The 26215-nt window shown below is 37.5% G+C and overlaps 1 protein-coding gene across 6 annotated transcripts in view; it reads right to left on the bottom strand.

Annotated features, from left to right (window-relative positions):
- Positions 1-11398: 11398 nt before the first annotated feature.
- The window catches only part of LOC144980299 (dynamin-1-like), a 75505-nt gene continuing 60688 nt past the window's right edge, over positions 11399-26215 (bottom strand). For 4 of the 6 annotated variants that reach the window (XM_078927948.1, XM_078927950.1, XM_078927952.1 and 1 more), the window contains 5 exons: positions 25621-25767; positions 19957-20013; positions 13971-14182; positions 13108-13245; positions 11399-11674 (listed from right to left, as the gene is read on the bottom strand). In XM_078927948.1, coding sequence (XP_078784074.1) covers positions 11587-11674; positions 13108-13245; positions 13971-14182; positions 19957-20013; positions 25621-25767 — 642 coding nt within the window. In that variant the 3' untranslated portion in view covers positions 11399-11586. Of the gene's footprint in view, positions 11675-13107; positions 13246-13970; positions 14183-17753; positions 17808-19956; positions 20014-25620; positions 25768-26215 lie in introns of all 6 variants that reach the window. The other 2 variants (XM_078927951.1, XM_078927953.1) reach the window with 1 other exon arrangement.

The following is a 26215-nucleotide window of genomic DNA, read 5'->3' as shown; positions in this document are numbered from 1 at the left end:
CTATGTAATACAAAAGCCAGAGCCTTAGTAATACAAAAGCCAGAGCCTATGTAATAGAAAAGCCAGAGCCTTTGTAATACACAAGCCAGAGCCTATGTAATACAAAAGCCAGAGCCTTAGTAATACAAAAGCCAGAGCCTTTGTAATACAAAAGCCAGAGCCTATGTAATACAAAAGCCAGAGCCTATGTAATACAAAAGCCAGAGCCTTAGTAATACAAAAGCCAGAGCCTATGTAATAGAAAAGCCAGAGCCTTTGTAATACAAAAGTCAGAGCCTATGTAATACAAAAGCCAGAGCCTTAGTAATACAAAAGCCAGAGCCTTAGTAATACAAAAGCCAGAGCCTATGTAATACAAAAGCCAGAGCCTATGTAATACAAAAGCCAGAGCCTATGTATTGCAATAGAACACAGTGTCAACATGGAATAATTTTTTGTTCATAAAATACGACACTTCAAATACGGTATGAAGTCATTTACAAATTATTGTGATGATGGCCTCGTATTATTATTTACGATTAAATATTATATCTACATGCGTTAGATAAGCAGATTTACAGCATGAAGCCCAAAACCTTGTGAAAAAAAAATATTTTTACAGTACAACAAAGGTTGAAGAGCAGGTGGGGAATTGGGATGGAAAAGACAAGAGATCAAAAATTATCGGCAGTTATTTTAGCTGAAATTTACACGTCTAAATCGGTGTGTAATATTCCAAAGTAATATCAATTCTGAGGGCTGAGAAGCAGGTTCAATCTGTTTTGTGTGTGCGTGTGTGTGAGTGTGGTTTTTGTGTGTTTGTGCGTGTTACGAGGTGCGAGGTGCATATGAATGTTATAAAATGTTTTGATTGGTCAACTGCTGTGTCTAAGGTTTTTTTTTTTCCATCGTGTTTTTCTATCAAGTTTTTATTAATATACAGTCTTGAGTGTTTTTAGAAATCTTACAGTGCTTGTCACATTCTTGTTTTTTTTTTTTTTTTTGTTTTTAAGGGTTTTATGGCGCTTGCAACACATTTAGGTCATATCAGGCCAGTAAAAAGGAAGAAAATGGGATAGTAAAAAGTTCTAGAATTACAATTAAAGCACAAAAGAAAAGGTAAGACAAAGGGGAATTGGTTCAAATAGGGATCAGATGTAGATTCCAAGAGCACACCGTCAAAGTACTTAGTTTGAGATCACCTAAAAGTCTCATCCAGACACCAGCACAGGTCCCAACTAAGAGGAATACACTCAAATGTTTACCAATCATATAATATAATATGTAAACTAAGCATAATACAGTGCATAACAGAGAGATGATTTACAAGGAAAAAAATATCATCTCCCAAAACTAACAATACATTTGACTGTTTCCCTCTCAGCCAGGGTATCCGGCCAGGACCAGGACAAAACCAAGTAATCTCATTCCAAGACAAAGACAGAAAGCATGTTGGAAAACAGATATAGGGGGTTAGAAGACACAGTAAGTACCTCCATGCCCACTATGGGAGGTCGGAAACTGTCACATTCTTAGGTCTATTTCAACACAGTTAAAAGTAAAAGGAAGATTGCTGAAAGATGTAGATTCAGAAAAGTGAGTGGAGCAGGCACTTATGTTGGTAACAACAAGATATGAAGTGAATAGAAAAGTGCCAGAAGACAATAGAGAATAAAAAATTTTTCGCGGCGGTGGTGGGGTTTGAACCTGCGACCTTATTGGTACGACAACTCCGCCTGGCAGGTGAGAGTGTGGCTCTATCGTGTGAGCTATCCACGAACACAAAATATTCGTTTCAAACTCAAAGTCATTACTAGATCCCTCTCTCACCCACTTCTTGAGACCGCCGATTCGTTCGTACACCACCATCGCGAATAATTTTGACCAGCAGTTAAGCTTAATAGCCAATATTCTCAACACAAACATATAACATAGAAACGATTAAGACATTGAGTATGCTCCGGTGTATGGGGTGAATTTTTAATTCAGAAAAGTGAGTGGAGCAGGCACTTATGTTGGTAACAACAAGATATGAAGTGAATAGAAAAGTGCCAGAAGACAATAGAGAATAAAAAATTTTTTTCGCGGCGGTGGTGGGGTTTGAACCTGCGACCTTATTGGTACGACAACTCCGCCTGGCAGGTGAGAGTGTGGCTCTATCGTGTGAGCTATCCACGAACACAAAATATTCGTTTCAAACTCAAAGTCATTACTAGATCCCTCTCTCACCCACTTCTTGAGACCGCCGATTCGTTCGTACACCACCATCGCGAATAATTTTGACCAGCAGTTAAGCTTAATAGCCAATATTCTCAACACAAACATATAACATAGAAACGATTAAGACATTGAGTATGCTCCGGTGTATGGGGTGAATTTTTAATTCAGAAAAGTGAGTGGAGCAGGCACTTATGTTGGTAACAACAAGATATGAAGTGAATAGAAAGTGCCAGAAGACAATAGAGAATAAAAAATTTTTTTTTTTTCGCGGCGGTGGTGGGGTTTGAACCTGCGACCTTATTGGTACGACAACTCCGCCTGGCAGGTGAGAGTGTGGCTCTATCGTGTGAGCTATCCACGAACACAAAATATTCGTTTCAAACTCAAAGTCATTACTAGATCCCTCTCTCACCCACTTCTTGAGACCGCCGATTCGTTCGTACACCACCATCGCGAATAATTTTGACCAGCAGTTAAGCTTAATAGCCAATATTCTCAACACAAACATATAACATAGAAACGATTAAGACATTGAGTATGCTCCGGTGTATGGGGTGAATTTTTAATTCAGAAAAGTGAGTGGAGCAGGCACTTATGTTGATAGAGCCACACTCTCACCTGCCAGGCGGAGTTGTCGTACCAATAAGGTCGCAGGTTCAAACCCCACCACCGCCGCGAAAAATTTTTTATTCTCTATTGTCTTCTGGCACTTTTCTATTCACTTCATATCTTGTTGTTACCAACATAAGTGCCTGCTCCACTCACTTTTCTGAATTAAAAATTCACCCCATACACCGGAGCATACTCAATGTCTTAATCGTTATCTATGTATATTTTGTGTTGAGAATATGCTATTAAGCTTAATGCTGGTCAAAATTATTCGCGATGGTGGTGTACGAACGAATCGCGGTCTCAAGAAGTGGTGAAGAGGGATCTAGTATGACTTTGAGTTTGAAACGAATATTTTGTGTTCGTGATAGCTCACAGATAGAGCCACACTCTCACCTGCCAGGCGGAGTTGTCGTACCAATAAGTCGCAGGTTCAAACCCCACCACCGCCGCGAAAAAAAATTTTTTATTCTCTATTGTCTTCTGGCACTTTTCTATTCACTTCATATCTTGTTGTTACCAACATAAGTGCCTGCTCCACTCACTTTTCTGAATTAAAAATTCACCCCATACACCGGAGCATACTCAATGTCTTAATCGTTTCTATGTTATATGTTTGTGTTGAGAATATTGGCTATTAAGCTTAACTGCTGGTCAAAATTATTCGCGATGGTGGTGTACGAACGAATCGGCGGTCTCAAGAAGTGGGTGAGAGAGGGATCTAGTAATGACTTTGAGTTTGATTGGCTATTAAGCTTAACTGCTGGTCAAAATTTTCGCGATGGTGGTGTACGAACGAATCGGCGGTCTCAAGAATGGGTGAGAGAGGATCTAGTAATGACTTTGAGTTTGAAACGAATATTTGTGTTCGTGGATAGCTCACACGATAGAGCACACTCTCACCTGCCAGGCGGAGTTGTCGTACAATAGGTCGCAGTTCAAACCCCACCACCGCCGCGAAAAAAATTTTTTATTTCTATTGTCTTCTGGCACTTTTCTATTCACTTCATATCTTGTTGTTACCAACATAAGTGCTGCTCCACTCACTTTTCTGAATTAAAAATTCACCCCTACACTCGGACCGCATTCATGTCTTAACATCATGGTAATATTTTTGAGCATTAGCTTAATAGCTATTCTGCACAAAATTATTCGATGTGTGAACGAACGATTAAGCGTTCAGATGTGGTGAGGGGTTGATATTTTATTGAAAAATATTGGAGCGGGATTAGTAGTAGAGCCACTCTCACCTGCAGGGGATTGTCGTACCATAAGGTCGCAGTTCAAACCCCACCACCGCCGCGAAAAATTTTTTTTCCTATTGTTTCTGGCACTTTTCTATTCACTTCATATTTGTTGTTACCAACATAGTGCCTGCCACTCACTTTTCTGATTAAAAATTCACCCCATACACGGAGCTACTCAATGTCTTAATCGTTTCTATGTTATATGTTGTGTTGGATATGGCTATTAAGCTTAACCCTCTGGTCAAAATTTTTCCGAGTTGGTGTCAAACGAATCGCGGTCCAAGAATGGTGGAGAGGATCTAGTAATGACTTTGGTTTGAACGAATTTTTGTTCGTGGATAGCTCACACGATAGAGCCACACTCTCACCTGCCAGGCGGAGTTGTCGTACCAATAAGGTCGCAGGTTCAAACCCCACCACCGCCGCGAAAAATTTTTTATTCTCTATTGTCTTCTGGCACTTTTCTATTCACTTCATATCTTGTTGTTACCAACATAAGTGCCTGCTCCACTCACTTTTCTGAATTAAAATTCACCCCATACACCGGAGCATACTCAATGTCTTAATCGTTTCTATGTTATATGTTTGTGTTGAGAATATTGGCTATTAAGCTTAACTGCTGGTCAAAATTATTCGCGATGGTGGTGTACGAACGAATCGGCGGTCTCAAGAAGTGGGTGAGAGAGGGATCTAGTAATGACTTTGAGTTTGAAACGAATATTTTGTGTTCGTGGATAGCTCACACGATAGACCACACTCTCACCTGCCAGGCGGAGTTGTCGTACCAATAAGGTCGCAGGTTCAAACCCACCACCGCCGCGAAAAATTTTTTATTCTCTATTGTCTTCTGGCACTTTTCTATTCACTTCATATCTTGTTGTTACCAACATAAGTGCCTGCTCCACTCACTTTTCTGAATTAAAAATTCACCCCATACACCGGAGCATACTCAATGTCTTAATCGTTTCTATGTTATATGTTTGTGTTGAGAATATTGGCTATTAAGCTTAACTGCTGGTCAAAATTATTCGCGATGGTGGTGTACGAACGAATCGGCGGTCTCAAGAAGTGGGTGAGAGAGGGATCTAGTAATGACTTTGAGTTTGAAACGAATATTTTGTGTTCGTGGATAGCTCACACGATAGAGCCACACTCTCACCTGCCAGGCGGAGTTGTCGTACCAATAAGGTCGCAGGTTCAAACCCCACCACCGCCGCGAAAAATTTTTTATTCTCTATTGTCTTCTGGCACTTTTCTATTCACTTCATATCTTGTTGTTACCAACATAAGTGCCTGCTCCACTCACTTTTCTGAATTAAAAATTCACCCCATACACCGGAGCATACTCAATGTCTTAATCGTTTCTATGTTATATGTTTGTGTTGAGAATATTGGCTATTAAGCTTAACTGCTGGTCAAAATTATTCGCGATGGTGGTGTACGAACGAATCGGCGGTCTCAAGAAGTGGGTGAGAGAGGGATCTAGTAATGACTTTGAGTTTGAAACGAATATTTTGTGTTCGTGATAGCTCACACGATAGAGCCACACTCTCACCTGCCAGGCGGAGTTGTCGTACCAATAAGGTCGCAGGTTCAAACCCCACCACCGCCGCGAAAAAAAATTTTTTATTCTCTATTGTCTTCTGGCACTTTTCTATTCACTTCATATCTTGTTGTTACCAACATAAGTGCCTGCTCCACTCACTTTTCTGAATTAAAAATTCACCCCATACACCGGAGCATACTCAATGTCTTAATCGTTTCTATGTTATATGTTTGTGTTGAGAATATTGGCTATTAAGCTTAACTGCTGGTCAAAATTATTCGCGATGGTGGTGTACGAACGAATCGGCGGTCTCAAGAAGTGGGTGAGAGAGGGATCTAGTAATGACTTTGAGTTTGAAACGAATATTTTGTGTTCGTGGATAGCTCACACGATAGAGCCACACTCTCACCTGCCAGGCGGAGTTGTCGTACCAATAAGGTCGCAGGTTCAAACCCCACCACCGCCGCGAAAAATTTTTTATTCTCTATTGTCTTCTGGCACTTTTCTATTCACTTCATATCTTGTTGAAAGATGTAGATGTAACTTATTCATTAAAGAACCTAAAACAAAAGGAAATTAGTTCGTCAGAGACCAGAGGTAGCTTCGAGAGCAAAATACCCTTGTGTCCAGGCTGAGACCCAACTAAAAAATGTCATACATGCTTGTTCAGTTCTTCATCTTACACCAGTGCCTGCTCCTTAATTTCTGAACTCACTCAACCCTAACCCTAACACCGACTATATCCAAAGTTTACCCGGGTTACTTTTACCCCATGCCTATTTATTATTACATTTTTTTCTGATACAAATTATAGGCGTAGTATCAAAGCTAATGTTTCTAGTTTTTACTTGTTAATGGTAGTTGAATAAAACTATCTATGCACATGCTGATTTTTAATACATTTTTTTCCAATTTTGAAAAGTATAAAAAAACTCTAGGATTGAGTGAGTTAAAAGGAGATTGCTGAAAGATGTAGGTGCAAATCATACATTAAAGCACCTAAGACACTACCTAAGACAAAGGGAGATTAGTTCGTCAGAGGCCAGAAGTAGATTCAAGAGCAAAATACCCTTGTGACCAGTCTGAGACCCAACTAAAAAATTTCATACACACTTTATCTTACACCAGTGCCTGCTCCTTAATTTCTTAATTTAAAATATCCACGCTGACACTTGTTATAGAATCTCTGCTAAAAGGAACACACACACACACACACACACACACACACACACACACACACACACACACACACACACACACACGCCTTGTAGTAAAAAGTCATTCAATGACAGCCTCTTAATCAATGATGGAGAGATGATTTACAAAGAGAAAAAAAAAAAAATTCTCCCAAAAAGTAATGAAATCTGTTCCTATCTCAGACTCCATCATGTAAACAAACCCATTCAGTACTAGAGTTACCCCCCATCAGTGCTGATGGTGACAAAAAGTGAAAAAGTAGGAAAATGTTGAACAATTGCCTTTAAGCCCCATTTTTACTGCACCAGACCCTACTTTTATAGCAATTGAAATGATAGACTATCATTGATACTCTAACTTCTGGAGAGTGGGAAACTGCACCTGTGTGTTCCACCACGCATCAACTCTCTCATTACTAGCACAATGTTTCGAGAAAATGTAATTTTTAAAAAGAGGAAATTCCTCCTCTGGACTCCAAAATCGAGGATTTCCGCAGATCCGAGGAAAACCATCAGTACTGCCACATGTAAAACTACACACTCACAGGAATGAATTCAACCAACTGAGCACAGGGGGAGGGGGTTGGGGGGGGGGGGGATATCAACACATTCTTTTTACAAGTACAAGAACATCAGGGATGAAAATGAGGGCGTATGGATTTGAATTGAATGGATTCAGTTGTTATGAGATATACAGTGATAAATGCCTCAAATGCGTCTTTTGAAATGTACTAGACATAAACCTGTAGCAAAGTCACCTGACATAGTTTTTTTGTTTTGTTTGTTTTTAAGTGTTTTACGGCGCTTGCAACACATTTAGGTTATATCAGCACCAGTAAAAAGGAAGAAAAAGGGATAGTAAAAAGTTATAGAATTACAATTAAAGCACCCAAGAAAAGGTAAGACAAAGGGGAACTGGGAACAAATAGGGATTAGATGTAGATTCCAAGAGCATACCACCAATGTACTTAGTTTGAGATCACCTATAGTCTCATCCGGACACAAGCACAAAATCCAACAGAGAGCAATACACTCAAATGGTTACATTATACACTAAAAATAACAAATTAATATAATAATACATACCAGAGAGATGATTTACAAGGAAAAAAATATCATCTCTCAAAACAATAACTATGCATTTGACTGTTTCACTCCCAGCCAAGACTCCAACCTGGGCCAGAACAAAACCAAGTAACCTCATTCCAAGACAAAGACAGAAAGCATGTTGGGCAACAGATATAAGGGGATAGAAGACACAGTATGGACCTCCCTGCCCGCTATGGGAGGTCAGGATCCCCACCCAGTGACAGAGTTTTTTCCAATTCAAATTCAACACAAGAAGAACCATCAATATGTTAGGGTTATCCTGGAGAAGGTTTAGCTATGATGATGATACAAACCGTGCATTAAGATTTCAATTCACGACAACTTCAACTTCAAATCGTGCACGAGTGATTTGTCTCTAAACCACAGGCTACACATCTTAACATTACATCTGAGTTATATGTCGAGTTTAAATCATTTACTCATTCCTAGAAGACAACAAAAACCATCTTCCAATAGCTACACAAAATTTCCATTTGATAATTTAACGACGTCGATCGTAGATGAGAAACATTTTTTCACAAATAGATGATAGGTTAAAAGTAGATTTTTAAAAACAGACAAACACACACACACACACACACACGTATACACGCCCACAGACACGAGAGAAAAAGCATGTATGATATGAATAAAGGCAGTTTTAAATCTACATCTACAACAGCAGCTAGTGGAAGAAATCACCCGATGTTACCTGGAAGGTATTAATTATCATAAACTATACATGGAAACATCTAGAACAAACAATGACATCAATGTGGTTTGTCGCCACGTCAGGGATATACTAGTCTAATCTAGAGTCGGGAAAGACAAGAAATATTTCATTGGTGGGTAAGTTGTTGTTTTACTCAATCATTCTCTCTCCAATACAATCATGTTTTGTTTTAAAGAGTTTTTACGGCGCTTGCAACACATTTAGGTCATATCAGCGCCAGTTTAAAAAAAGGAAGAAAATGGGATAGTAAAAAGTTGTGGAAATACAATTAAAGCACTCAAGAAAAGGTAAGACAAAGGGGAATTGGTTCAAATAGGAAACAGATGTAGATTCCAAGAGCACACTATCGAAGTACTTAGTTTGAGATCACTTAAAAGTGTCATTCATGCATAAGCACAGGTCCCCACTAAGAAGAATACACACAAATGTTTACAAATCATAATACGTAAACAAAACATAATACACTGAAAAACAGAGAAATGATTTACAAGGAAAAAAATATCATCTCCCAAAACTATAACTACCATTCAACTGTTTCACTCCCAGCCAAGGACTGCGGCCAGGTCCCGGACAAAACCAAATTATCTCATTCCAAGAGAAAGACAGAAATCAATTGGAAAACAGATACGTGGAGGATAGAAGACACAACAAGTACCTCCCTGCCCACAACGAGAGGTCAGGAACATCTCACCCAGTCATATACAATTATATGCCTTTATGAATCAACATTTAGGGAATTTCCTAATTCAACTACCACTCAAATCTACAGAAACAACGTTGGGCATTGGAGTTTTAGTGTTTTCAAAAGGGCTTGTGACCGGCAGGTTCCAGTCCTACTACAGGCAGCACACAAAGTTGAGTCCCTGAAAGAAGTCATTTACCAACATTTTCCCACCATACTTTCATCATACCAGGTGTCCCCAGCCCTTCGCAGCATTGTCACTGTCCAAAAAAATAGATCACCTTACAGGAATCATATCTCAATCCAAATGGTAAAAAGTGTTTGCTAATGGCTATAAAATGCGTTGAGAAATTAAATGGATTTGCGAAATATATATATTGAAAATAGCTCTTCATCACGGTTTTTTTTTTCAGACTAAATTTGCTCATTCCAGTAGCTTTTGTCAATGTTGTAGTTAACAGTGACCTCCTCAGCTAAAAGAATAAATATACCATAACAAATATATATATTTGCTTGGATTCACTTTCAAAACCATCGTATTTTTTCATTTAAATTTCTTTTCTTTTCAATTTGTTTCCAACTGACATCATACGAATTTCATCTTTTCATCATCACTTAACACACACACACACACACACACACACACACACAAAACAAACAAAAAAACCCCCCCAAAAAAACAATGACAAAAAAAAAGAAAAAAGAAAGAAATTTTAAGGAATAAAAAGCCTGCCGTTTTGAGAGAAAATTCTACGATTACTCAACGAAGTCGGACCTTTCGGTGCACACAACTCAATGATTTTGACATCAGGTTCCTTCTTCCTCTTAACAAAATACTGGGAACATTTTTGATGTTTTATAATAATATAATAATGAGTAAAATGGTACTGGGTTGCATATTGTGTGTAAAATCAAATTGCTTTTATAGAAATGTATTATCGGTGACTAAAATACTTCACAGTAGAAATAGCTCTTTACGGATGATTTTTTTTTTTTTTTTGTTTGTTGCTTTAGGTCTCTTCCAACACAATTGAGGTTATATGAGAGACCGCTGAAACAAAAAAACAAGCAATCTAACAAAAATAGAACAAATGTAAATCAAAATCATAACCTAAAGATATCATAAGCTAAATTATAAATAACCAAGAACAAACAGGCAGAAGATTTACAGAAAAAAAAATATCCCCTGTCAAAAATACAATCACAAACCAAAGAAGCAGGATAGGCTAGTAAAGAGAAGAAGAAACGACATCACTATCGGATCGTACACCCATGCGAACATCATAGGTATATGATTCAAGGGTGATGCCCCCATCCAACCACCCGCCACTATCGGATCGTACACCCATGCGAACATCATAGGTATATGATTCAAGGGTGATGCTCCATCCAACCACCCGCATCATAGGTATATGATTCAAGGGTGATGCTCCATCCAACCACCCGCCACTATCGGATCGCACACCATGCGAACATCATAGGTATATGATTCAAGGGTGATGCTCCATCCAACACCCGCATCATAGGTATATGATTCAAGGGTGATGCTCCCATCCAACCACCCGCCACTATCGGATCGCACACCTATGCGAACATCATAGGTATATGATTCAAGGGTATGCTCCCATCCAACCACCGCCACTATCGGATCGTACACCCATGCGAACATCATAGGTATATGATTCAAGGGTGATGCTCCATCCAACCACCCGCATCATAGGTATATGATTCAAGGGTGATGCTCCCATCAACCACCCGCCACTATCGGATCGTACACCCATGCGAACATCATAGGTATATGATTCAAGGGTGATGCTCCCATCCAACCACCCGCTTTACTGGTACGCGGTGTATCTTGTTGGTGTGTAACAAAAATATAATTGTATGTAGATAATCCTCTTCAGATGACTACAGTCTTGTTGTAGTAGTAGCAGTGGTAGTGATGATTATGATTATGACAATAATAAAAATAATAATAATAATAATAATAATAATAATAATAATAATAATAATAATAATAATAATAATAATAATAATAATAATAATAATAATAAAAAATAAAACAATAACAACATAAGAAGTGAATCAACACAAATGTAACATCATTCAAATGGAAACGATCACATTCTGTTATAATTTCACAACATACATTCCATTCCATTGCACAGTGGGAAAGATTTGAGGGCCACCATCATCATCATTATTATCATCATGATCATCGCTGCCGCCACCATCATCAATATCAACATCATCATCATCATTATCATCGAGTGACCATCTCTGTCTCAGTTCGGTCGTTGTGGCACTAAGGGTCTGTCTGGAATCCTGGGAACATTTCTAGCTGGCGGTTGTTGGTTGTTGCCTCCTGGTCGACTGTCAAATGAAGTCAAGTGTAAATTAATGTTGCTGCTCAAAGCTCGAAGAAATAGATAATAACGTGAAGTTGAATGTAAGCTTCAATTTAATTACAAAAACAGATCAAATGAACATTTCGGGTTTCCCCTTTATTAACAAAACAGGATGATTGAAACACCACAGATGAATGGTGTTTCAATCATCCTGTTTTGTTGATAAAGGGGAAACCCGAAACGTTCATTTGATCTGTTTTTGTCATTAAATTGAAGCTTACATTCAACTTCACGTTATTATTTATCAAATGAAGTCAAGGAATACAAATAAAATTTGCTATTAAAAAATTGTCAAATAGGTCATTCCATTCCTTTGATCAACTTCCAGAGAATTTTTAATTCAGAAAAGTGAATGGAGCAGGCACTTATGTTGGTAACAACAAGAGATGAAGTGAGTAGAAAAGTGCCAGAAGACAATAGAGAATAAAAATTTTTTCGCGGCGGTGGTGGGGTTTGAACCTGCGACCTTATTGGTACGACAACTCCTTTTTTTTGTTTGTTGCTTTAGGTCTCTTCCAACACAATTGAGGTTATATGAGAGACCGCTGAAACAAAAAAACAAGCAATCTAACAAAAATAGTACAAATGTAAATCAAAATCATAACCTAAAGATATCATAAGCTAAATTATAAATAACCAAGAACAAACAGACAGAAGATTTACAGAAAAAAATATCCCCTGTCAAAAATACAATCACAAACCAAAGAAGCAGGATAGGCTAGTAAAGAGAAGAAGAAACGACATCACTGTCGGATCGTACACCCATGCGAACATCATAGGTATATGATTCAAGGGTGATGCCCCCATCCAACCACCCGCTACGACAACTCCGCCTGGCAGGTGAGAGCATGGCTCTACCGTGTGAGCTATCCACGAATACAAAAATATTCTGGCTAAAATAGACCAAGAATATAAAAAAAGAAAGAACTCTTTTATATTATGGCCACGATAGGCCTAAATCAAGGACTGAATGTCAATTCTCAAAATACACAGGTCCTCTTTGAATGAAAGATAACACTGCCCCACACCCCCCTGCCCTGCCCTTAACTCACTCAATCCTAGAGATTTTTTCTACACTTCGAAACTGGAAAAAATGTATTAAAAAATGAGCATGTACATAGATAGTTTTATTCAACGACCATTAACATGCAAAAACTAAAAACATTAGCTTTGATACTTCGCCTATAATTTGTTACAGAAAAATGTAATAAATAGGCACGGGGTAAAAATAACCCGGGTAAACTACGGATATAGTCGGTGTTAGGGTTGAGTGAGTTAAGACAAGAGGCTTATTATTTTTCTCTCTTTCCCAAGATCTTGTTGGAGAATTATTTTATTTGTTTATCTGACTAAATGGAAATGAGGAACAACAGATGTGGATTTTAAAAAAATACTTACGCTGGGATGTTTGGTACAGGTCTCTCTGGAGCTGGTCTGTTGGGAATTCCAGGTGCTGCTCTGGTGGGCATGAGGGGTTGGTCCCCAGGTCTGTTGGGAAGGGGAGGTGCTCTAGGGCGGGCAGGGCTGGGTGGCCGACTGTGGGTTGGGGAGGGGGGGGGGGAGAACATAGTTGAAGATGATATAATTGTATTTAAGATTGAATGTTGCTGTTCGAAGCTCAAGGAAATCAATAACAATGTGAAATTGAATGTAAGCTTCAATCTAATAATATACGAAAACAGATAAAATGGATGTTTTGGGTTTCCCCTTTATCAACAAAACAGGATGAATGAAACACTACAGAACAATGATGATGGTGATGACGATGATGATGATGGTGACTATGATGATGATGATGGTAGTGATTATTATGGAATAATCTGTAAAATAGCTGGAAATACAGTAAATAAAGAATGAAAACAAAACTAATTGGAAATTCCCACTACATTCAGGGTGTCAATAGTTCTTTACTCACATTCTCTCACCGTACTCAGGTGTAAAATGAGTACCTGAATGCTAACAGGGTTGAAAAAAAAAAGTACTATTTTCTAACAGGCGTCATGTCCCGTCCTACACGTTAAATGTTGCTGTTGGCTAGGGACCCCTTGTAAAGCGCTTTGAGCACGTTTAGTGGATATTGCGCTATATAAAAGCGCAATGTATACATGCTGTTACAACAGTTGGCTGTGTAACCATTCCAGAGAAGCCAGTGGTTTCAATTTTAAACCCCTTGTAAAGCGCTTTGAGCACGTTTAGTGGATATTGCTCTATCTATATAAAAGCTCAAATTAAAAAAAAAAAATATTCTTCCTGCATCTCACTTGTTGTAGGCAGATCCCCCACTGCCACCTCCAGCACTGCCGTTACTCTCGGGAACCAGCCAGTCGTCCTTGACGGGGGGAGGCGTGGGAGTGGAGACCGTGGACGACGACACCTCCCCGATGATCTTGAGGGCATCTTTGGTGGCGTGGTACATGCGAAGCATCTCCTCCCTGCGCTGGGACTCCTCGACGGACTCCTCCATCATGGTGTTCTAAAGCCAGATACGAAAAGGAAAAAGATAAGAAAAGAAAAGAAAAAAGATAAAAGAAAAGAAAAGAAAAAAGAAAAGAAAAAATATAAGAATAGAAAAAAGATAAGAAAAGAAAAGAGAAAAGAAAAGAAAAGAGATAAGAAAAGAAAAGAAAAAAGATAAGAAAAGAAAAGAAAAGAGATAAGAAAGAAAAGAAAAAAGATAAAGAAAAGAAAAAAAAGAAAAAAAAGAGAAAGAAAAAAAGAAAAAAAAAGAGATAAGAAAAGAAAAAAGATAAGAAAAGAAAAGAAAAAGAAAAGATAAGAAAAGAAAAAAGATGAGAAAAGAAAAGAAAAGAAAAAAGAAAAGAAAAGAAAAAAGATAAGAAAAGAAAAGAGATAAGAAAAGAAAAGAAAAACCTGATTAATTATCCTTGGGACTTAGTGAGTGAAAGAATGATTTTTAAAAAACCTGTACCTATAATTAATAATATCTAACTGTTCAAGAATTCTAACTTTTAACTTTTTATTTTAAAAAACATAAATAAACAAATAAAATTTAAATGTCAAATTTAAAATGATAATAAATTATTTTATTTTATTACTAAATATTCCTTTAAGCTTATTCAGAAACAACTGATTTTTGGATATGGACTTGAAGGTAAAGCATGATAATATGATATAATTAATGGGACCCTGATACTTGATCGAAAATGTATTTGTGTTCAAGTTCAACATCTTTATCTGCAAAAGGTAGCAGCCTCTTATGGTTCTCACACTACTAAGTTATGACGAACGACCAATCAGCAACAGCCTCTTATGGTTCTCACACTACTATGTTATGACGAACGACCAATCAGCAACAGCCTCTTATGGTTCTCACACTACTATGTTATGACGATTGACCCAATCAGCACAGCCTTTATGGTTCTCACACTACTAAGTTATGACGAACGACCCAATCAGCAACAGCCTCTTATGGTTCTCACACTACTAAGTTATGACGATTGACCCAATCAGCAAAGTCTGGTCCGCATTCGTGCACCGTCGCAAACCCGCCGGGTAGCATCGTCACAACACACCGTTCGACGAGATGCTCTGCAGTCTCAGGTTCTTGCCCACAGCGGATACATATTGGACAGGTAGAAAGACCCCACCGATGAAGCGCACTTGCCGTTAGGCAGTTCTCGACCGAAGCCGATTCGCAGCCACCCAATGTCTCCTCTTACTGGTATCAAAGCCTGGCAACTTCTCACCAAGCTTAGAGGAGTGTACGTCCCCGCCTGCAAAAGGCGAAGTACCCATCACTGCAGATTGTATAACATTTTGTGGCAATTTTTTCCCATTATTGTATCATTGAGTTGAAAGATAAACGTTTAATTATAGGATTATAACCTACTCTATTTAAATAATATTCAAACACAAATTCCAACCTATAGACAAGCATAACGCCTGTCACCATTTACAGTAATAATAATAATAATGGATAAATTAAATCAAGACACCAGACACCAACGCAGACACCAGACACAAAAACAAATGACAAGACACTGAAAATCAACCAAGGACATCAAAGGATATATAGGTCAAAGGACACCAAGCTGCCAGAAGATGTGGACTTTAAAATGTAATAAACAAAAAAAATTAAAAAAAATACAACAGCTTGAAAAAAGAACAAAATACCAAACACGGAATATTTCGAGCTCAAAACCATTCTTCAGCCAACAACAAAAAATCAATAAAAACATAAATACATGACTAAATTCCAGATCTATGCCAGATAAATTTGGTACGTCATCTTTCGAGAATAAAAATCTTGGGATGCTTTTAGTCATCCTCAAAACTCTGAACCATGAAAAACACATTCCAGGATTTTTTTTGCCGAGAGAGAGGACCTACCTACCAAATTTCTCTTGTCGTTTTTATTGTTGTTGTTGGCTGAGGAAGAGTTTTGAGCCTGAAACGTTCCGTGTTGGGTACTTTGTTTCTTTTTTAAAACTGTTACATTCTTTTTTTTGTTTATTACTTTTAAAAAAGGAAACATGAAAAATCTATGTCTTGTTTTATGTAAAGATTTTAGCTCCATGGATAAAATAAAACTAGAAACTTTCATTTTTTTAAAGACTGCATGGAAGATTATCAAATGTATTTTTAGTCATCCTTAAAACTTGAACTGTGCAAAACACAACAGACATCAACACGTGGTGTGCCTCTGTGGTCTAGTGGTACGACACTCGCTTTCGGATTTGAAGGTCCTGGGTTCGAGCCTTGGACGACGCATAGTTGACTCCTTGGAAAGCGCTCTTTACTCACATTCTCTCACCGTACTCAGGTGTAAAATGAGTACCTGGCCGTTAACAGTGTTGTCTATGTCGGGGGAAAAAAAATTGTATTATCGCCTAACAAGCATTATGTCTCGTTCCACATGTTACCTGTTGCTGTTGGTCAGGAACCCTTTGTTAAATGGTTTGAGCACGTTTAGTGGATATCGCGCTATATATATATATATATATATAAAAAAAGCAAAACACATAAAAGCAAATAGCTTTTTAAATTGATACGGGTAAAAACGATTGGATACATGTTTTCATAGCCATTGTTGACATACATTAGAAATGGAAAGCTCAAAATGCATTAAAGCAAGTCATTACATCTAAAAATGTCGATTGGTTATTATGTCGAGTGACAGACGTGTAAGTGCAAACAACATCGAACATTGAATGGTAATTGTAACAGTGTGTATTCCCAATTCCCAAACAATAGCACTTTAATTCAAAAAGACATGCTATATAAAAGTACAATCCCCCCCCCCCCCAAAAAAAAAAAAAAAAAAAAAAAAAAAAACACAAAAAACCCCCAAAAAACAAAGAAAAACAAACCAAAAACAAAGCAAAACAAACAAACAAAAAATCAATAAAACTAAATAAATAACAAATTTTTAAAATAAATAAAGAACAAAAGTAGAGAGGAAAATTTATCTAGCTTTGACTTGAAAATAATTGGTAACCAACCAGACGTCAAATTCAGAGTTGATGATAAAATCTCTAAAGGACACTTATTATGAATAGCAGAAGAAAAGACAGTGACAACTTTAACACAACGATAGTGATGACTCATTTATGGATCAGTAGATGAAAATAAATTTGGATTTGAATCCTTGTAAAAACACCAGAATTATTTCTTATGCTGACTTCTTCTCACAACTGTGTGTTTAACTCATAAAATCGAAGATCTGTTACCAAAATAATGGCTGGAATAGCTTGGTAATCACTTCTCAAGAGGTTGCAAAAATGGGAACTAAATTGATACTTTGTCCCTATAGGGAATGAGATTAGTGGAAGAGTAGCATCCCTTGATTGGACGTCGTCCATAGTCTGTGACGTCACCGGTGGGAAAGTTATTAGAGACGAGAGAACATCATGTTGGTTGTGCGCATGCGTCTGTCTCTCGTCCTCGCGTAAATATAGGGCGTCATGTCTTGAAGGGACCCCTTGTAAAGCGCTTTGAGCACGTTTAGTGGATATTGCGCTGTATAAAAGCTCAATTTGTTATTTTTTTTAAAGATGACTGACGTATAGAATAAATAATCCCACCTGATCGTCTGAGTAGAGGTTTGGTAACAAATCATCTTTAATGTATGCCTTCATCTGGGTTGTGATCAAATCACATGGGGGGGGGGGGGCAAAGAAGGGGGCGGGGGACAGACAAACAAAAATATTGGGTGACACGTCAAAAACACCAAAAAAAAAAAAGAAAGAAAAAGAAGGAAGAATGGAAAATGAGCTGCAAATGTTAATGTCACAGCGGGAACCACTGAAATATGGGGGGGGGGGGGGGGGGGGGGGGGGCAAAAATGTGCGAATTGGGTGTTACTCTTGAGGCTTTCTGTCATCTTCATTGTTGTCCACGTCATCCTCAGTCAGTGACATCGTTGTTATTAATTATGCATACATTGATCTCTGGCAAGACTTTATATATATATAAAAATGCACGAAAGCAGCGCTTGTACAAGTGCAATGCAAACATAAATGAACAGGACGTAAACAGTGATAAACAAAATGAAAATACAAACATTCAAAATAAAATCGTACACAAAATTATTCCAATCCCGTGATTGCAGACTTATTGTTGTGGTTAATTGCTCCCTTTTCCAATCTTACCTACAAATCATTGATTTCATTCATTTTCTTTTCTTAAATTCTGACCACCACCCTTTGAAGATTGTTTAAAAAAAGACTTAACCCTCTCCATACCAACTACAGGAAAATCGTCACATTCGTTACGATACAACCAACATTTTTCTGATTCAAATTTCTTTTGTACATCATAAAATTTACAGAAAATGAGCAGTGTGTTGTAGAGTATATTTTGCTAAAGAAATTATGCATCGCAAGAACTTTACTGCTATTGTGTTTGAGTGATAAAACATGTATTTTTGTGTTAATTGGGTGTGAAGTTTTGAGGAAAATTCTGATAATGGCTGGTAAGGAGAGAGTTAAATTTAGCTTTAAATTTCTATGAGGAATAAGGGGGGTGGGGACGGGGTTAAATTTGCTGTATAAAACAAAAAACAAGTTGTTTTTTTTAAAAGGTAAAATTGATCAGTGGTATTAAATACCATGTGTATAGACTTCCCTACCAATAACGGCTACAGTTGGAAAAAAAACCAAACCAAACATCGTTTGTTATACATACAAACAAATAATAATAATAATAATAATAATAATAATAATAATAATAATAATAATAATAATAATAACAATAATAATAATAATAATAATAATAATAATAATAATAATAATAATAAGACACTGTACGAAAATACGAAAGAGACAATACATTACCACATACAAAGCCAAAAAGCATGCGACATGCAACAAGGAGAGAAGAAAAAATAAAATCATTACACAAAGTTTTTAAAAACAAGAAAATAATGAAATGAAAACAATTAGAATGCATGGATGCTGAAATAAAAAAAACAAACAATATAAGTATAAGGTGAGGTAAAAAACGAAAAAGGTTAGCGTGGGAAAGGTGGGGGGGGGGGGGGGGAGTCAGTAGTGGATTGGAGGATGCATCAAGTCACATGACAGACAACATGGCGAGACTATGGTGACAAAAAATAAAATAATAATAATAAAAATGCGAGACCCCTTGGCTCAATCTGATGTTATGTCACGGTGAAGCAAGCAGATGTCCGAAAAGTGTGCTTAAAGTTAAAATGTCTAAAATTACAAAATTTAGTAATTCCATCTTAACCCTCTCCTTACCACCCATATGAAAATCGTCACATTCGTTACGATGCAACAAGACACTTTTCTCATTCGGATTTCTCTTGTACATCATAAAATCTAATGAAATGCTTTGATTACAGCTATAAATACTAAACACTGTTGTAGACATAGTTATGCCGAACAACATTCTGTATAGAATGCACTTCTTACTTTTTTGTTTGATTAGGAAAAGTCTATTTTTGTGTCGGGTGGGTGTGAAATTTCGGAGCAAATTCTAAAAAAATGGCTGGTAAGGAGAGAGTTTTTAAAAAAACCCAACTAAATTCATTTTTCTAAATAAAACAAACTGAATCGACCGAATTCAAATTTTTGGCTACAAAATTAATTTAGAGGATTGAATCAACCTGACATAATAATACAGTTTAGAGACAATGGGTGACATCGGCAATAGCAGAGAACATGGACAAAGACGGTCATCAAGCCATCCTCCACCAAACAGTACAAGGACGCGGACAGTGAAGGCGTTGTTGTTGGAGGTTGTGTTGGTGACCTCATTAGTTACCTGCTCCCCAGTGGAGTAAATGTGGGCTAGAAGGTCAGACGCTATAAAATTGTGGATCTGAAATAGGTTAGTTGAGGTTGTGATCAAATAGAAATTTTAAAAATCGTGTCTTATATATACTTAGTGACAGAGAGAACAGGAGCAAGTGGTAAAACGAGCAAATTCTCTTTCTCATTGAAATACAACTCAGTTACACGTACACCAATCATGAAATTTAAAAGGAATAATGTGTATAAATATCCAGAAACCATTCCCTGCATTCCCATAATTCATTCGGTATACTTGAGAAGATTTGTTATATCAGCCGTATCATGGGCTAGGGTAAACGTCAGGATCTGGTCAGTTTTTTCCCCTTCCTGTCACTCGCAAAAAGACTGGCTAAAAACCAGTATACATTAGAAATAGTTTTTTCTGTTTCAGTTACAACCAAATGAAATCACCTGGCATTAAATTTTTCTTTTTCTCTCGTAAATACGGGAGAAGTTAAAAGAGGTTACAAATTTTAGCAGCATTGACATCGCAATTAGTTCTATTCAGTGTTCTGGTTTAAAAGATTTAGTAGCAATGCAAACCAAACGTGCCTCATAATGTCGTCTCATGTGCCTGGCCACTCTTAGCCCCTACCAGCAAGAGGTTTGTGTGGTTGCTAATAATTGGTGCAAAATTTGAAGGATCCAGTCATCAATTTGCAACATCCGATCGGTTGCTGACCCGTTATTCACAGAATTAGTATAAGGAGATATCTACGTGTCAAAATAATCAGGGTGTCCAGCAGATTATCAGACTTAAAAATCCTACCTCCCCCCAAAAAATCCTACCTAGCAATTTAAAAGTCAAAGCACGGCCAAACTGAAACTAAATTTGAGACTGAAAACGGCTGAAGAAAGTGAACCGTATGATCAAGTCAACCATGTGGTCAATACTTGTATTAAATTATCACCGACATTGAAGAGCTTTCAAGGTAGTTAACTCTCCTTTATTTGGATTCGGTATTATCCAGTATTTTCATAGGTGGGAAGGCTTAGGTCGACTTGATTCTAGCAGTCGGCGTATTCCTTGCAAACGCGTTTCGCATTTCCGCTCGGAATTCCACGATCACTTAAAAAATCCAACCTCGGGTGCAATTATCCGATTTTTTCCTACCAATCTGACCTTAAGGTAAAAAATCCGACTTTATCCGACTTATCCGACCTCGCTGGACACTGATGACAACGACGTGACCAAAACGGTGAAAATGTGATTGGACTGATGTCAATGTGATCGGAGAGTGAAATACTCGATTGACCCACGTTCACACATCTTACGAAACATGTGATCTTTGATACGAGGTTCAAACTTAAGCACATTTGATTGGCCGGCCAATCCTTCTGCTGTCAGTTGCTGGTTTCGGATAGTCTTTTGATTGGCCAATCCTTCTGCTGTCAGTTGCTGGTTTCGGATAGTCTTTTGATTGGCCAATCCTTCTGCTGTCAGTTGCTGGTTTCGGATAGTCTTTTGATTGGCCAATCCTTCTGCTGTCAGTTGCTGGTTTCGGATAGTCTTTTGATTGGCCAATCCTTCTGCTGTCAGTTGCTGGTTTCGGATAGTCTTTTGATTGGCCAATCCTTCTGCTGTCAGTTGCTGGTTTCAGATAGTCTTTTGATTGGCCAATCCTTCTGCTGTCAGTTGCTGGTTTCGGATAGTCTTTTGATTGGCCAATCCTTCTGCTGTCAGTTGCTGGTTTCGGATAGTCTTTTTTAGCCGTCCGATCAGTCACAACAACCCAGTATAAACAGGATGGTGGGATCAACCAAATTTGTACCGTATCCCGACTTTTACTCTAATGAGGAAAGGCTTTCGTGTAAGATAATATGCCACATATTAATTTTTAACTTTATTACTGGAAAAAATAACGATATATATAGAATTGTAAGCTTCAATTTATTAGACGAAGACGGATACTGTGGACGATTCAGGTTTTCCCTTTACAACACCACTATCACAATCACATTATCTCATTCGTCTGTAGTGTTTCATTCATCATGTTTTGCTGATAAAGGGATAACCTGAATCGTCCACAGTATCTGTCTTCGTCTAATAAATAGAAGCTTACAATTCTATATATTATATCGTTATGTTTTCCTTCGAGCTTCAAGCAGCAACATTTTCACTATATAACTGGAACAATTAAGGGGAAGATTCAAGGTCTAGATATAAATCAACATCATCTCTCTATCGTGCAACTATGTGGTCTAGTGGTATGACACTTGCCCTCAGATCGGAAGGTCCAGAGTTAAAATCCCGCTCTGAGCGTTGTATAGTTGAGTCCTTGGAAAAGGCTCTTTACTCACATTTTCTCACTATACTCTAGTGTAAAATGAGTACTGGAATGTGAACAGCATTGTCTCTGTCAAAAAAAAAATTGTAATATCGCCCAACAGGCGACATGTCTCGTTCTACACGTTAAATGTTGCTGTAGGCTTGGACCCCCTTGTAAAGCGCTTTGAGCACGTTAAGTGGATAAATGCTCAATGGTTAAAAACCATTTGATGGTGGCCTGGTCGATTCAAAGCGAGTGGACTGTCTTTTGGTTTAAAGCAACACAGGGCAGGTTGAGGACGTAACCAACACAGCACAAACTGATCACAATGTAGCAATGACTATCCCGCACAAATCTTTGGGCCTCTTTTTCGCTCACGAAGTGCCCGAATTCGCGTCAAAATATGGGATGAAGCCGTTTCGTATATGCTATTTTAAAAAATTAATTATGACGTTGTTTATCGATGAATATGACTGAAAGTTGGCACACAATTAGAAAAAAGGTCATTTTAGATTATGTCAAGCGACAAAACTCGTGCGATCACCAGAATACCGTTACAAATAGATTTTTACTCTTTGGAGTAAAATATTTCTAAAACTACCGGGCCTGGAGGTTTTGTCGCTGACTAGGTAATACATGGACATTTCTTCTTTTTGGTTGTAAAATTTCATATGAATATGACGAGTACTTTTCCCGTATTTTACAAAACACCATCTTAATTTGCTCTTCAAGTTTCAATCTTTTAATCCACTTATTACGCAAGATACAAACAAAGGTCGAAAAAAAAAGCCAAAAAAGCGTCCCATATTTTCGCGTTTTTTTCCTCTTCGCGGGTCATCCAAATAAATGACACCTTTGAAACTGCATAACTTGTTTATTTATGAATGGATTTTCAAAATTCAAAAACATTTTTACTCAGTGGAGATAGGGCTTTGATTTTAGACAAAAAATTTCCTCAAAAAGAGAAAAAAACATTTTTCATAGTCATTGCTACAAAATTGCAAAAGCTGGTCAAGCGTGTATCGCGATGACACAAGTGAAATCGATTCACAGACACAAGACTGTCGTGTCGTACCCTGGAAAAAAACATACATAGCTGCCAACTTTTCAAAATGCAAAAACGTATTATTATACGCGGTGCGGTGCGGCGCGGACGCCCAATTCATGTCTTAAAATGGCATATTTATTAATGTACTTCAGTACTAGAATGGTCAGAACTGTAATACTAAGAGAAATGCGGTGTACAGTGTACGGGGAAAAAAAGCTCCGAGACCATCTCTGGTGTTTTTGCGAAATGCGGGGTACGGTGTACGGCGAAAATTTTCTCCCAAGATAATTTTTATCAGATTTTCTTCTTTATTTTTTTCTGGATTTTTTTTTCTTTTTCTGGATTGGCCAAATCGTACTAAGTACGATATTATCGTACTGGTTGGCAGCTATGAACATATATTTGAAAAATTTGGCCAGAAAACTTGTCCTTCAAATATCGATTGATTTAAATAACCCTAATCTTGGCAAAAAAAACTCTCAAACCTGGGACTTTGCAAAGTTTTTGAGGGTCATTTAAATGCTATCATAGTCATCTTAATTAGATGTTAAAAACAACAGCCAGGGAATAAATGTCGTCTTGTAATTTGGAGGGAAATTAATCTTTAAATGTGGCCAATCAGCTGAGATAAAAGATGATTACAAACCAGATGTGAAGTGAGGTCCAAATTATTTCAAAGTTACAATTAACTGGATCAAAGAAATTCGATAACAACTAAAAAAACAAAAAAAAAAACAAACGTATTCTATAAGAATGAGTCAAATTAAAAAAAAATTGAAATGCAATTGGTATTTTCATGAATCATGAATCATTAATGAATCAAATGTGATTTGTGCAGCTATGTGGTCTCGCTTTCAGATCGGAAGGTCCTGGGTTCGAGCCTCTTTTCTGCACATAGTTGAGTCCTTGGAAAAGGCTCTTTAACTCACATCCTATCACCATACTCAGGTGTAAAATGAGTACCTGGCTTTTAACAGCGGTGTCTCTATCTTTATGTCTCGTTGTACATGTTATGTGTTGCTGTTGGTCAGGGACCCCTTGTAAAGCCCTTTGAGCTTACTTCTGACACAGTTCTCTGCTAAAGAAATAGGATTCAATAGTCATAACGTCACTTCGTTCCTAATGACGCATGGTAACTTAGTAACACTGGCTCTAAACTATCAGAACAATGGCGGTGCCCGTATGAAATATTTCTCCGGCGAGCATAAAAACGTATCCAGAGAAAAAAAAAAACACATAAATTTGATCATGTTTTGACTTTTACACATTCTGATCAAAAGGCATATGAAAAGGGAATGAAAAGTTCTAGCCAGCATGAAGAATAAAAAGTAATGATTTTCTTTGTTTAGAACCAAGATGGCCACCGTTGCCGGGCTGCGTGACATCAGACTACTGAATCCAATTAAAATATAAACATCATCTGTGTCTTGTAGTGTCACATGTAATATCAATGACCTTTCATCACAGCCTCAGATACACCAAATTCCAGATAGGAAAACAGGTGGCCAAAAAAAACAGTGATTGGGAAGCTGCCTCTCTTACGGCTGGCAAAAATTAATTTGGATTGTATCTGTATCAAATTAAGAAATTAAGGAGCAGGCACTGGTGTAAGATAATCAACTGAACAAACGTCTATGAAAGGTGCCAGACAAAGCAAGAAAGAAAAATATAAGAGGTCGACTGATTTTTGATGGTGAAATTAAAAAAAAAAAATTTTTCTTTCTTGCTTTGTCTGGCACCTTTCATACACGCTTGTTCAGTTATTTAATTTGTGATGTACTAGCTTCCTGTCCAAAGGGTAGCAAAAAATCCTTACTGTCGAAACCAGGTAACTCCTGCAGGTTGAGTCGTCTTATGTCTTCAGAGAACTCCTTTGATAATAAATAATATTGATGATAACACAACAATACAAAAAAAAAAAAAATAATAATAATTAAAAAATACGAGACCAAAGAGGATAATTAATGTATTACTACGTAATAGAAGTGATCAAAAGAGTGAAAAATGGAGAGGCTTTGCATGGGAACGATACACACAGACAATGGACATTTCGGGTACAAACCCTTCATCAGCAGAACAATACACAAATTAACGTGGAAAACAAATAAAATAAAATAAAATATTTTATTTTATTTGTTTTCCACGTTAATTTGTGTATTGCTGTTGTACTGACGAAGGGTTTGAACCCGAAACGTCCATTTGTCGGTATCATTCCCATACGATAGCCTCTCCATTTGTCACTCTTTCATTAGTATTTTCACGATCACAGGCTTCGGGCAGCCAGCCTCTACCGTTTTCTAATAGAAATGGTCCTTACATTGCTGATGATGAGGTGCATAATGGACTTCGGTACGAGGTCTCGTTGAGTCTTGTTGACGATTTTCAGGTAAGAGTCGACCAAGTTACGGATGGTTTCCACCTGTCTTTCTAGCTGGGGATCCATCGAGGCGTAGTCATCTTTGCTCTAAAAGATTCAAAGTTAAAATAATTTTAATTACCAAAAATTTTTTTTTTTTAAATTTTGTTTTTAAGAGTTTTACGGAGCTTGCAACACATTAATGTCATATCAGCGCCAGTAAAAAGTTCTAAAATTAAAATTGAAGCACACAAGAAAAGATAAGACAAAGGGGAATTGGTTCAAATAGGGAATAGATGTAGATTCCAAGAGCACACTGTCAGTGTATTTAGTTTGAGATCACCTAAAAGTCTCACCCAAACACCAGCACAAGATCCCACTAAGAGGAATACACTCAAATGTTTACAAATCATATGTTAAAAATGAAAAAAATAACAATACATAACAGAGAGCTATATAATCTTTCATTAAAAAAAACAAAACTGTAATAACGCTGAGAATACTCCAAACCCTAATAGGCGAAAATTTCACCGTGAGACAAAGATAACCCATTCCT

The sequence above is a fragment of the Berghia stephanieae genome, chromosome 9, assembly GCF_034508935.2.
Source record: "Berghia stephanieae isolate SIO BIC M18660-M18661 chromosome 9, UCSD_Bste_1.3, whole genome shotgun sequence".
NCBI lineage: Eukaryota > Metazoa > Mollusca > Gastropoda > Nudibranchia > Aeolidiidae > Berghia > Berghia stephanieae.
Note: the sequence above shows the minus strand (reverse complement) of the source record. Positions and strands in the feature narration are given on the sequence as shown.